This window comes from Monopterus albus, unplaced genomic scaffold (genome assembly GCF_001952655.1).
Source record: "Monopterus albus unplaced genomic scaffold, M_albus_1.0 scaffold18.1, whole genome shotgun sequence".
NCBI classification, from domain to species: Eukaryota; Metazoa; Chordata; class Actinopteri; order Synbranchiformes; family Synbranchidae; genus Monopterus; species Monopterus albus.
In genome coordinates this window covers 6,180,741-6,195,436 of record NW_018127898.1, presented here as the reverse complement: position 1 = coordinate 6,195,436, position 14,696 = coordinate 6,180,741, and the positions used below count along the sequence as shown (strand labels likewise).

At 39.2% G+C, this 14,696-nt stretch overlaps 1 protein-coding gene across 8 annotated transcripts in view; it reads left to right on the top strand.

Moving 5' to 3' along the window:
• The first annotated feature begins 466 nt into the window (after nucleotides 1-466).
• Nucleotides 467-14,696, top strand: part of eogt (EGF domain-specific O-linked N-acetylglucosamine (GlcNAc) transferase) — a 24,067-nt gene continuing 9,837 nt past the window's right edge. For 2 of the 8 annotated variants that reach the window (XR_002274371.1, XM_020593029.1), the window contains exons 1-11: nucleotides 476-633; nucleotides 1,723-1,973; nucleotides 2,850-2,950; nucleotides 3,222-3,330; nucleotides 3,512-3,606; nucleotides 3,696-3,800; nucleotides 7,727-7,833; nucleotides 8,225-8,328; nucleotides 11,723-11,815; nucleotides 12,691-12,762; nucleotides 13,743-13,829. Coding sequence is in view for 7 of the 8 variants with exons in the window: in XM_020593029.1 (XP_020448685.1) it covers nucleotides 1,770-1,973; nucleotides 2,850-2,950; nucleotides 3,222-3,330; nucleotides 3,512-3,606; nucleotides 3,696-3,800; nucleotides 7,727-7,833; nucleotides 8,225-8,328; nucleotides 11,723-11,815; nucleotides 12,691-12,762; nucleotides 13,743-13,829 (1,077 nt within the window). In the remaining variant the exon portion in view is untranslated. The other 6 variants (XM_020593032.1, XM_020593031.1, XM_020593030.1 and 3 more) reach the window with 6 other exon arrangements.

The window sequence follows — 14,696 nt, the reverse complement described above, 5'->3', positions numbered from 1 at the left end:
GAAGCTATAAAGGCTGAAAGAGGAGGATGATTTGAAGTTTTTTCCATTTATTTGAATGTGAATATTTTAAAAAGTATATAGGTTATAAAAAAAGATAAATACAAGTGAAGCTATAAAGGCTGAAAGAGGAGGACGATTTGAAGATTTTTCTATTCATTTGAATGTGAATATTTTAATATTTTAAGTATATAGGTTATAAAAAAGATAAATACAAACAGGGATGTCCTTAAAAAGATGAACATTGATATTTGAATGTTTTTTCTAGCTGAAAGTATGCTGGAGTTAAGTGCCAAAAAACAGACGGAAGGAGTCAGAATAATAAAGAATTGGATAACAACAGTGTGGATGCTGACTCAACATTCACACAATTAATCTGTATCTTCTTGATTTATGACCATTAAGAGAAGCACCCACAGTATTAAACAGCAAGCGAAGAAAAAGTGTGGCACATGGCGCCACCTTATGGTCTTCGCGGAATATTACAGGCCGGTATATGATTTCCGGTGGCTATGGCGACTACCAGCACCCACTCATTCGGCCGGTCTTAGTGAGTTATGTGTACGTGTAAGGCAAGTTCTTGTAGCGCGGAAATATGAAATACTTTCCTTGTCCAGTTCTTTTGCAGCCCTGTCGGTAAGCCACAGTTTGAATTAATGTGTAAGGGTTCTTGGTTTAGCCACAGTTTGAATTAATGTGTAAGGGATCTTGGTTTTTTCAGGTAACATTATTGGCGCTACACCTTAACAGTAGACACCGCATAAATCTAAATAATTCAGACATTAGCTAACCGACAACTAAGTTTTTTTCCCCCATATTACACCTTTTGAGAAATAAAGCAGTAAGTAATGCGTTAATACATGTAATGCGTTAATACTTCGAACGTTAAGTTTCATGTCGTCTTAACTTTCTCGTGCCTCAAAATCAGTGTTCCTGGTGGGTTTCAACATCATTAACGTTAACTGACGCTATGCTAGTGAAGAGGTTGGTAGTTAGCGTTAGCTACTGTAGCTTTATATGTTCGGCTTAATTTGCTTAGCTTTAACAGTAAATTCAGATGACTTCTCTTCAGAGACACGCGTGGGACAAAAAGACAAGGATATGAAGCGAGACTATATTAGGGCTTGTTCAGAAATAACCGTCTTTTTGCACGAACAGTTAGACAACCTAGCGATACGTTATTGAGCTAGCATTAACGCAGGACTAATTCCCCCAGGAGCTTTACGTTACTGAATAAATATGTCATTAATCACTCTTAACCTGTATTGTTACCAAATCTGCAGAACCGACAGTCAGTTTCTAATAAGTCAGATCCAGCTACATCAGTCTCAGTTCACATTGTAATGTTCACTGATCATTAATTTTTGAAGTGCAGAATGTCTGACTCTGTAAACACATGTATACTTGAGACTTTATAGCTTGGTTCAGGGAAACAGACTTGTTTCAATAGTGCTGTGGCTACCTGGAACCTCAGACTCACAATATTACTAGCCAGCAGTTCTCATGTGCCTCTTCAGACTCCGCTCTGACTTCTGAGACAACAGTAGGAAAAGGTCACTAATGCTTCCTGCAACAGGACCTTTCCTTATGTGGAGCTCAGATCCGCCTGGAGCAAGGTTCCCACACACTTGCTTGTGCCCACATGTTTGTATACTGAGGTTTTAGGCTTTCAACCAAGATTACAGAGAGTGCAAGTCTGAGTCTCTGCCTCTCCCCTTCTCACAGAGTGCTGTGAACACAGGCAGCCATCTCATGTCTGTGCAATCCTGACTATGCTGCTCTTGGTAGCGCTGGGCATAGTTTTTTCTTCCACTGCGGTCACCGAGGAGAAGGCTGCAAACACCAACCACAAACCACCGATACCGCTCCTCAACTACAGCAGGATCTCCCTGCCACCGGAGCACGTACCCTATTTCCTCTACAACAACAAGAGGGTCGCCAAGCAGTGCCGCCTGGACCCACTGTGCCCCTTTAAAGTAAGATATGTTTTCTTCACTGTTCTTTCTGTTTTCCTGTACTATGAGGCAAAGCTCTAACAACTCCCACCGACCATCAGAGTTCGGGTTTAGAAAATTATAATTAAACTTATTGAACTTATTAAACTTATTTATTTTGTCTGTTAGTGTGGGGTAGGATGAAAACATGATCATTCAGGTAGCATATTATTTAATGGAAGCCACACTCCGTTGCAGTTTTGAGTGATGTCATTTCTGTACATTGATGTGAGCATAAATGTATACTGCTCTCCTGTAGCTAGCAACAATACACAAAAGATTGCCCAGCCCATGTCCACACTATTAATCTGTTTGTTATTTTGTAAAAATCAAGGTAATTTTTTGTTCATAACTGTTGGCCGACATGTACAGTAAATGGGTTAAACAGCGCAGATTATTTAGAGCATTTGGATCAGTTGAAGCAATGGTGTGGAGTTTACTCTGGAGTTGACTTTACCATTGCAAGTACAGATGTAGTAAATAGAGTATTCGGGAAAAGCACATTTTTACTTACCATTACTTCTACTACTTACTGTTGTTGAAAGTTATTTTATTTTGACCTATGTTGATCTTACTTAGATCCATAAATGGATTAGCAATATTTTTAACTGGTTTCATCAGACTTGGCTGTCTTAGCACATTAAGATGATACCGACTTATTCACACAGAGAACCCCTGGTGTTTTACTTCTTTTTGCTTCATTATTTTGAATGAATTTTAGGAATAAGTTGTCTGCTGAAACAGTAAAATCTGATGGTAAACCTGTGTAACACCACTATATGAAGCTTCTTCTCCTGCTAACTTGCCATCTCTTTCTGACACACATACACATAATGTCCACACTTGCTTTTACAACAGGATGCACTGCAGGATTTGTCTGCCTGTTGGGGTTACGAGAAGAATTGTGATCCAGGGAAGCGCTTTAGCTATCCAGTGTGTACCAAAGCTGACTCTGGATGGTATTGGTCTTTCACATTCTATCACACTCCATGCTCTCATTTTGTCTTTTTCAAAACTCAGTGCAGTTTATATAATTTACTTAACACATTCTCATTGCAGTCATGCATTTGTCAGGTGCTCAGTAATAATAAGGATCACAAATTATAGTACTGTTATTCATATGTATACTGAACTACTGTCTTTCCAAGTAAAAGTGTGCTCATACATAGCATGTATCAGCAATGAGCCATAATGGTTTTTGTTTGCTGATCTACATTTTTGATTTATCAGGGCTGATTCAATTCAGGCAGCCCAGGAACTGTTCTGGAAGCAGGCTGACTTTGGCTACGTCAAGGAGCGCCTGTCTGAGCTCAAAACACTCTGCAAGGCCACCAAGCCAGTAAGTGTGCTCATTTCCTTACTTCCCACGGGCCTACTGAGTCAACAGGAAGAAACAACAGGTAGATACAGTCACAGTGGAAACAAAAGAGCACACAGACAATACAATAGACCAGAACATGATTTGCTGTTCAAAAGCAGCAGTATGTAGTACACTGATTTTTCGTCTCAATATTTTCTAGGGGGATTCATCATTAAGATGCAGTAGCCACACTAGATTCTGTAAGGCAACTAACCTCTACCTGGACTTGCGGAAGCCGCGCAGAAGTCATGAGAGGTGACAGCTGAAAGTGCTATATCTATTAAAAAAACATTACTCTGACGGTGGTGAGAGTGCCTTGAAACTCATCCATGCTTATGCTGCAGATACAAGGAGGACTTCATTCAGAGGGGTGAGATTGGTGGTCGCTGTAGACTGAACAAGCAAGCGCTTGCTGCTGAGGGAGAACACAAGAGCCCCTTGCAATCTTGGTGAGGCAGGACACACACATTCACTCTCAGTGCTTTAGACAGTGACTTTGGTATGAACTCTTGGGAACTGGAGAAAACTTGTGTTTATGGTTGCTAAAAGAGGCCAAGAGTGTATTCCCTGATTGGGGACTGAAACCAGGTCTTGGCAGTGGGAGCTTAGCAAGCAAGCAAGCAAAATGTATTTATATAGCACCTTTCTAAACCTGTGTTACAAGGTGCTGTCCAGTAAAACATAAAAAAATAATAAAAATACATAAAACACATCTACACAATAAAATAACAAAAATGCATAGTCAAAACGAATACAAATGCGTTTTGAGAAGTGATCTAAAAACAGTCAGGTTCGGAGCAGATCTAATCTCCCGTGGCAGACCATTTCACACTGTAGGAGCCCGAACTGAAAAAGCTCGGTCTCCCCAGTGTTTCCGTCTGGACTTCGGTACTTCCAGGCACAACTGGTTCGAAGACCTAAGTGTCCTTTCTGGAGTATAAAAAGGCACAAGCTCAGAAATATATGAAGGTGCCAGATCATGTACAGCCTTAGAGACGAACATCAACAATTTAAAATCAATCCTAAAACGAACAGGAAGCCAATGTAGTGAGGCAAGAACTGGAGTGATATGCTCCTGATGCCGTGTATTAGTTAAAAGACGAGCTGCTGCATTTTGGGCCAACTGGAGTCTGGACAACAAGGCTTGAGAAATCAAATCAAATCAATTTTATTTGTATAGCGCCAAATCCCAACAAAAGTCATTTCAGGACACTTTACAAAGTAAGGTCTAGACCTTACTGTTATCACTATTATTACATAGAGAAAACCCAACAAATCCCCCTTGAGCAAGCACTTGGCGACAGTGGGGAGGAAAAACTCCCTTTAACGGAAGAAACCTCCGACAGACCCCAGCTCTTGGTGGGCGGCCTTCTGCCTTGACCGGTTGGGGTGAGTGGATAGAGGAGAGGCAAAAGAAGAAAAGCAACAAGACACAACAAACAATCAAACACTGGTCAGGTTGATGTGGCCAGTGACTGCTCATTAGAAACGTAGAGCTCCAGTGCCAGGGCAACCTGCAGAAAGGTACAGGGAGAGAGAGAGGACACACTATGGGAGAGAGGAGAGGAGGAGAAATGCCAGTATACAGTGCTTTACAATAATCTAGTCTAGAGCTAATAAAGGCATGAATTGCCTTTTCAGAAAACGCTTAGATCTCTAACCAGTAGACCAAGGTTAGGATTTTGTGCACAGTTTTTGTAGTTTATGGCATACATCCATGAGTTACATACTGTATGCATGGTGCATCCTAATGAGGTGGATTTGAAAATGTGGAGGCACTGATGACAGAATGATCTGCACAGCTACTCCTGTGTGTTCCTTAAGCTGTGAATAGAAATGAGCATAGCACACACTTCAAATGTCTTTTTAGTTGCTGAATCAACCCAGAAGCTAAAAATTCTCTGACTGGGAATCAGACTCAGGCCACAGGGGTGAGAGCACCAAATCCTAACCACTAGACCACCTGCTAGCTGCTCGTGTGTGTTGCTACAGAATTTGATTTCTGGATTGTATGGTATGTGACAACCAGTCTTTATGGGTGTAGTGATACAAACCATCACTAGGCTGTGCTCTTCTGTCACACTGTGAACTATGTTGCCAGAATTTTGCTGAACATGCATCTGTTGGTATTAATGTCCTGCACGGCCTAGTGGCTTCTCTACCTGCCAGGAGAATTGGCAGGTACAGTATGTGTCATGTTTACTTTGAGACCAGCTGCTTTTCCATTATAGAGAGAACATTTTAGGTAAATATTGGGAGATGCAAAGCTCTGTAGACAACTGCTAACAGACACAGACATGTAGAGTGATCCATAACAACAAAAGGCTGTTAGCAAGGGGAGTGGTTTCTTCCCTGCCTTGTCAGAAAGACTTGTTCACAGAACAAATAAAAGAAGTTAACACATTGTCTTTTCAAATGTTTAACAAACAGTAGGAGCCGTGACTTTGCTTTAAAATGGCAGAACTGATGAAGTCACTCCTCACCTCACTGATAGTATTAGAAATTAAATGGGACTCACAGACCACAGCATATATATGTGATCTCTTTCAAACAATTGAGTTATGTTGATTTACTTGTTCTACTTTTACATAGTATCTCAAGTCACTCTTTTTGCTGTGATCATATTTTTGAAAGTTGTGAAAAACACAGTGCTCCTTCTTAAAGCAGTGGCCAAAGGCAGGGGAAGGGGGGCCTCAGGACCAGGCAGGAATGTAGGGGTGGAGTTTGTGTTTGCCTTTGTTCACAGGTGGGGTTTTATCAGTGGTGCAATGGGTAATGCATTTGACTACGGATTAAATGGTTCTGTGTTTGAGTCCTGGCTGGCTTGTCTTTATTTTTATTTTATTTGTTTCCATCATTTGTGGAAAGAGGCAGACAGACAGAGAGAGGATCATACTGCAGTGACACAGTAGACTAGGACAGAGTGGGCAAATTTGACAGTTTATGTATAATGATATTCAAAATCTGTACCTAGTAATTCAACTCATCATTTGTAATTCTGATAATTAGACATGTTCTGTTTGCTATTTATAACTAATGGCTATACTACTGATGGTATTTTCTTTTTATTGTCTTACTAATGGCTATACTACTGATGGTATTTTTTTTTTATTGTCTTAGTTGTTAAGTCAAAGTTGTTGCATTTGAAACATTTCAATGTCCATATTCTATTAGCTGGGTTCAGACCCACGTTAGCCTTGTGTGAACAGCCTTACACAGATGAGTTGATCAGTTGGATCTTTCCTAAACCTCTGGATTTGGCTAACCACTGTAAATAATTCAGTCTTCTGTCAGACCTGTTTCTAGCAGTGAAACAAGTAAAGGGCCAGGTACCATGAGTACCGTTTGTTCACAGATGATTCTATATGACCCAGCTCTGCGTGAAATGATGTACCATCTGTCTCACCTAAGATACCATCACATAATCAGTCATTATCAGGCCTGATAACCTAGCCCTCTCCAAATAATGACAAAACTAAAGCAAGAAGCTAAAAAATTGAGCGAGTTTTGCAAATGATAAGGCATCTGACTACAGATTAGAAGACTCTTGGTTTACTTTCGACTAGAACCTGTCAACTCTTATTTTTCATCTGGGGAGAGAGGGGTGCTACCGTGGCTATAGTAGACTATCATTTTGCGATCAGACATTGCAAGTCTGTAAATTCTTTGTATAGTGACTGTTGTGCCTGTTAGGACACTTGTTTTTTAATGATTTAGTTTGATAAGTTAATTATACAACTTCCACCTTGAGCTGTACAGTATTTTATGAGAAGGAACTGGCACCAGCACTCCTGCCCTCAGAGGATGCATTACAATAAGTGTTAACATGTTGAGAACATTTCTAACTATATAGTTCATTTAATATCAAGACATTAAATGTTGTATCATTTCCAACAGTCACACCCAAAATATGATCACATTATCTATGAATATGAGGCCATCTGGATTGTAAATCTTTCATTAATAAAGCAAATTATATTGTTGTAATCCTAGATAACCACAGAGATATTAAAATATATTTTTTGCTTAAAGATACAGCCCCTTGGTGTAGTGTTTTTATAGAATTTTAATGTGTTTCACATAATTTTGATGGCATATGTTCTTGTTTGAAAGAAAAAAAAAATCAGTCCCAGGGAAAATCATGCCATCCTTGTGTTGCTTTCAGCTCATCCACATCAGTGTCACTGCTAGAGCTTCTTTTTAAATGCTACAACTGTCAGAAATGTCCCAATCCTACACATAGGATCTTTAAAAGAAATCAAATCTCTGTGGCAAATCATTATATTATAACTGTTTTTGGGTTGCAATGCTTGTTATTTCATGATGTGTGCCCGTACTATGTTAATGCAGGAGATGTGGCCTGCTGTTTTTGTAGGTATGCTGAGCTTCAGACTTACACAGAACTCAACTTTCATCCCATAGAGGATGGACACTGTGACATCATCATTGAAAAACCCACTGTGTTCATGAAACTGGACGCTGGTAAGTAACAAACACTTATGTGACTCAAGTTAAAGCCCTGTACTTTAAACAAGGAATTAAAACATTTACTCCTATTATACCTTAATAAAAATAGTACACATACTCATTTGTATAGTACGTGTGTGTGCATTCAACCTGTTTGAGGCTGGACACTGGCTGATGTTTAGTCAGTTTACATTTCTAATATGTAACGGCAATGATTCCATCAAAACTCTCACTCTATAAAATTCCTGTTGAAATGTTGGAGTAATATGCTGAGAGCCTATAGCTCCAGGTTATTATTATTCTCCAACTTATCAGACCTAAAAATGATGGATGCTCACAGTTAACCAATTTTTCATTTTCAGTTGTGAAACAGTGACAAAAATTAAAGTGTATTTTTTTCTAACAGGAGTAAACATGTACCACCATTTCTGTGATTTTGTCAACCTCTACATCTCGCAGCACATTAACAACTCCTTCAGCTCAGATATCAACATCATCATGTGGGACACGGTGGGTATCTGATGCCTCCTGCTGCAGTTTCAGTAGAGGAGAGAGTGTGATCTAGATCATGGGTTTTCAACCAGTGGTCTGTGGCCCACTGGTGGTCCATGAAAGCATTGCAGGTGGTTCCTAACCATGTAGCTTCACTGTAGGAATCTTTATTTTATTACTCATTGTTTGTGAATAATCAAATCCATGTAAATATATAGAATTTAGAAAAGCCCCAGGTGACTTTCAGGATTAAAATAGTGCCCCTCCAGTCTATCTACCCCACAACAGGGTTATGTCTTAGCCAGAATGGTGGTCCCTGGGTCACATGATCTAGATGGTTCTTAATTCTGTGTATTTATTTAAAGGTAGGGTTGGCGATCCAGGATAAACAAGCAAGAAGAAGCTTGGTTTTGAAAGTAGCCAACAGAAGACATCCCACCCTTTTGTTCTTCTTTCCAAAGCCACTCCTTCAAAGCACAATGTGCACTGCCTGACTGCTACTTACAGATTTCAGCAAAATAACAAATGCCCCTCAAAAACAAAAACAAAAGCAGTAATTACCTATCCAGCAGAAATACAGCCACCATGGCGTCACTTTTCAGCTCCTTTTGTCCTTTTAGTTGTCACCATCATTCAAAAGCCAAAACCACTGTTAATTCTGGTTTTATTTCTTGCAGTATCCAACTTCTTTTTAGTTGTAGTTTTCTCAAATACAGTGCTACCTGCCCAGATCTGCAACCCCGAACCACAGTTGGGGACCTCTGGCTAAACTGCTTTAGCCCTGGCTTGTAGCCAGTATCTAGCCTTAGAAGTCCAGGCTTTTCCACCAGGGAGAAGTGATGATGGAGGCCAGCTAACTCCATCAAAATCACAGGCTTTATTCCATCTTGGTAACATGAACACTGCATGCGACTTTTGATGCCCAGTTAACTGCATTATAATCCTATCTACACACTTAGAGCTGACTACTCTTTGTATCTTCTCCACCTGTGGCTGCATGTAAAATGAGTCTGTTCCGTGTGGCAGCCTTCTTGCTCTCGTACTGTGCACACTGCATGCAGGTAGCAATTTATGGCAACAACAACAACATTACCTATAAGGCTATATGTTTTAAAGGGGAAGGCCTGCCTTGTAACAACGGTCTCTGTTTGCGAACAAAAGCTGCTGGAGGTACCTTCTCTGCCATAGCTTGCTAGCTTTAGCTGTAAAACAGAGGGGTAACACATCTGCCTGCAACAGCAACACCTTGTGGGGAACTCTTGGCTCATGCATAGCATAGGAAGTAGGTTGACAGACAGGTGGGTCATTCAATGGTTTTGCTCATGCCAAGTAAAATTATTGGTCAGGCTTTTTCAGCCCTGTTGCTGCCACAGATGACAAATTTTTTTTCTTTATGTTGTCAATGCATTTAATGTATTCATTGCCATCGGGATGAAAAGAGCAATTCAAGATATGTAACAAAAAATGCTTCTGGAAGGAATCGCCAAACCTACCTTTAAGATTAACCAGCGCATAGTGTACAGTTAGTGAAATGTAACTGTTCAGATTCAGCGGAACATGGTTGCTGTCACCACTGGAAATCACAGTACTTCATAAATTCAACAATTAATTTGTTATGGCAACATATTGCTCCCACTATGAGGAAAAGAAATTACTGTGCAGAAGGTATATTGAGAAAGTTTTCCCATTAAAACAAGATACTTTATCTTGTTATAGCAAAAAAATGCTTGGAAAAAAAACTTGGTGGAGTGGAAGATTTTATATAATACTTGAATCTACTTTAATCACAGCTGAAATACCTTCACATATATGGGCTAAAGATGCATCTGTAATGATATCATACACCCCTAAAGTGAATCATATTGTTTCCACTCCCTAATGTGAGTCCACAGGTTAGTGACAGCAGCGCACACACTGACCTGACCTTCTATTAATAATACTGTAATGATTGATCGGGATGTGTGCAGAGTGTTTTATATTTGTCATGGCTGCATTCATGCAATATGTTGTGAACCTACGTGTGGATTTTGTGTCAGATCATGGATTCCCAGCACCTTCTCACTTCAGCAGCCTCTTGTTTCATCAACACCCCCCATTAAATGAATTATATTTGTATTCCTTGTTCTGCTGTGAACTGTAAATATCACCTTTCCCATCTGAGTCATTCACAGTAATGAGATTTGGCATTAACTGATTTCATTTTAATTAATTAATTTAGTTGATTTTTTTTTTCTGATTTGGGGTTGCAAACCAAGCAAGTTTAAATTCCTTTTTCTTAGTAAGTCTTCATTTGTGATTCATACAGGTAATTATTGATTATAGATGTTTATGTTGATTTATTTTGGTTAACTTTTAAATAGCTTAAACAACATTTTCTGGAAATCATCCCCTGCCCCTGAGATACTTTGTCGTTTTAAGATACTTTTCTCTTTAAAACTTTCTCTCTTTAATGGAATACAGAGTAAATTTTCTTCATGGTGGCAGCAATATGTTGCTGTACTCTGCCATCCTTACAGGTAAAGATAAATGTTTAAGATGCTTTATTTATTTGTCAGAATGGAACATAAGACAGGATTTTTCATGTGCCTTCCCTCCAGTGAATTGACGGCTGCTTCATCCAGCTGCATAAGAAATAAATTCAGATTTATGAAATAAATCCTTAGGCTGGGCTCAGATGATAGGAGTTTCAAATCTGCTCTTGGGTCACAACATCGTGATGCGCAGCACACTACATAATTCACTTGAGATTATTTTGGCAGATGAAGCGGTATATTCTGGCTTTCTGTCTATATAAAATACCCCCCTCTGATGTTGCTGTTGAGAGTGACAGGAAACCTCAAGAATCAAATGATGTAAAGAGGTTTTTGTCCAACAGAAATGAAAAGTATTTGAAAACTGCAGTTGGATTTTTTTTTAAACTACAACCAGTTGGGAAAACCAAACTGTAGTTTGTGTGTGATGTACTACACTCAGTTTTTGCTTAATAAATCAGTGGCATGAGATGACTGATAAAGACATCAAGGGGAAACACCAGTTGAAAAACAGGCTGATTTATGCACAGCCTTATCCGGCCCATTGTTCCCCCACTGTGCACAGAGGTAAAGAGGAAAGCAGAAAGAGAAAAGCGAGGGACAGAAACCTGACAGGGAGAAGGGAAGCAGTGATCTTTCATCACAAACAGCACACTGCCGTCCAGACAAGGACAGACTGTTAGATAACAGTGCGATAACAGATTTTTGTATGAAACCTAAACCTTAGGAAAATATGACCAACTGAGTTTGAAAACAGATGAGTCAGTTCAGCAGTGCTGAAGGCTGTGGTTGATTTGAATCTTTATTGCTTAGATTTTTGTTTCAACTGTCACAGTAATTTAATCAACATTTGTTTCCTTCTTTTTTATGTTGTTTCCCAGAGTTTTTATGGTTATGGGGATCTTTTCAGTGAAACATGGAGGGCCTTCTCAGAGTATGACATCATCTACTTAAAGACATATGACTCAGAGAGAGTAGGTATAAAGTCCTTATGCGCTTCTTTGTAAATGTGTTGAGCTTATTACCTAAGTACTGTTGCTAATAAATACCAACTAAATTGTTGTTTTTAGTGGAAGTCGGGGGTTGCTTCACAAGTCTCTTATATGGGTCCACATTTCCCTCATATCTTTTATTTTTGTCTTAGTCCCGCCCACAGAAATAATGCTACTAAAAATGAGAGGAATCAAGGAAACATGTTTTAAGAGACATGAGACATCCTTTCCTTCAGTCCTTCATCTGAAGTGTCTGATAAAGGGGCATGTCGGTCCATGAAAGACTTCTATCAAGGATGCTTTCGTGTGTCCTCGCTCCTGTCTTGGAGCATCCTCACTCCTCACCTGATCCAGTTGTCATTCCTGTCTATCAAGGAACAAGGACTGAGGAATGTTCATATAAGAGACATGAGAAGAAGCCTATGACAGTTAACTCAACCTGGGATGGGTTTTTCATGGACATATTCTTTGGCACACAGGGAATATTGTTTGTTGTGTGTGCAACAATAAAGATGATATGGCAATGTAAAAGTTAGAAGTCATGAAAACTCAGTACAACTGGAAGTGACCATATCCATAAAGAAAACTACGGCCTTGAAACGACAGCCTCCAACAGGCACTCAAATTCCATCTATGTAGCAGTGTCTTGCCTCGGTACTTTGAGTGATGTGTGAGGAGAGATTTTTCAAAACACAGAAATGAGCTGTTTGCATATTTACTGTATATTCCTTAATTGTTTGACACCCAGCTCATCATTCTAAAATTTTTGAAATTATTTGAAGACATCAATGAAGCACCACTGATTTCTGAGCCATGCTATATTCTCATTTTGCTAATCTATTCACACTTGTCCACAGGTGTGTTTCAAAGATGCCTTCTTCTCACTCCTCCCGAGAATGAGATATGGCTTATTTTACAACACGCCTCTTGTAAGTTACCCCTCATGTATATCTATGTGTGTGTACCAGTGTACTTTACATACAAAATTGCAGCGTCCCACACTTGGAATGCTGCCTTTTTTATGTTTTCATTTATAGATTTTCATCTCTAATTTTGTGACATAATATTTTTAGCACCCCCCCACCAAAACACACACACACACACACACACACACACACACAAAATGATATCTGGTTTAGTCATAAACCTGCATTTCAGGTTAAATATTTATGCCATGAATTCAAAAGCTCAGCAAGTGCTTATGCTATTTAAATGATAATTCTAAGGGGATTACTGTAAATACGATACTATGTAAATATATGTTGTCCCGTGGTTCCAACCTTGAAGTGTGAATTATTGATAGGTCATCCTCAAACTCCTTTGATTGCCTTTGCAGTGCACCTGTCATGTTTATATTCATGTTCTCACATTTACATCTGCCATGCAGCAATGTATATGAGAGATTCTCCTCACAGCCTCATGTGATATTCATTCCAGGGAGATTAGCAAGAATGTTTACAGTTGTCAGATTTCCAGGGTGTTACATACAAGAGTATAATAGGGTGGGCAATTCATTTGGAACCAGAGCCTAAATATTCTAAGATACATTGTTAGTCTTGCATGACTATACACAACAGAGAAATAGATCCTTTTCACCTCTATAATACAAAAACCCCTCTCTAGTTAATCCATGCCCACACCTTTAATGGGAGATGGACAAATAAATTAATTGAATAGCTTGTTGCTGAACTTTTTTATTTTATTTTATTTTATTTTTTTTATTGAAACAAAGTAACGCATTAACAAAACAAGTCTAGACTCGGGAGACAAGACAACGGATACATGTCATTACAAAAAGATGTAGAGTGTATAACAATTATTATTTCAATGCAATATTTTGAAGCTAAGGGATGAAAAATAAACTATGTATGTGTGTGAAATGGACACTTCTCTGATGTGTTGATGGCAGATATCAGACTGTTCCAGTGAGGGGATGTTTAGGGCTTTCTCCCAGCATGTCCTCCATCGGCTGAACATCCTGCAAGATGGGCCAAAGGTATGAAGAACATCCTTTAAGGAATACTAATTGGCAATATAGTGTGTATATATAGAGTCAGGACAAGACATCAGTGCAATACTGTCCAGTAGTAAAGGAGCGGTGTAAGAAAAAAAACACACTTTATGTGAACGTACATACTGTATATTGACACTGATTATGATAAATCAGGATCTCATTATGTAGTTTTCCTGCTAAATAACTCTTGTGCATGCAGGGATAAGCTCTGGCACCAGTTTAAATAAAACTAAACAGATAAGGATAATGCATCAGCAAATTGCTGAATACTACTAATTGTCGATGTACATTGGACTGATGCATAATATTTCAGAGTTGATTGCAGGTGGTTCCCAGTGTTTTGGAGAAAAAACATAGCTTCACTGTACATATGTACCTGTCCCCATATAACAGTGGTGAAATGAGCGACTAGTTCAAAACAATAAGAGGACTTTGACAAACATATTAAGGCTGTGAGTTGTGATAGATAACTTTTCTCAAGTTGCTAGACTCTGCAAGTTGATTGTTACTGCCTGCCTGTAAGGGAAGAAACCACTGGATTGGAATAATTATCTGCATTAACACAGAGCGCATCCACGTTCTGTCAGTTAGTTTAAACATGTCCTTTAAATAAGCTCATTGGTGTGTTTTTTCCGGGGGAGGCTGCTTTAAGCACTTGCGGCACTCGCTGGTGACCTGGTGGTTTCTGGGTTTGATTTCCAATCAGCGAAAGTTTTAGTATTCTGGTTTGTAATGCAGCCAGTTGTAAAGCAGAATTTTACCAGTGTTTCTGCTGTCTGAATTTGTTGATGTGTTTAGTATTTGCTCCTCTCTTTCCTGCACTCTGTATCTCTTATCTTGCCTGCCGTT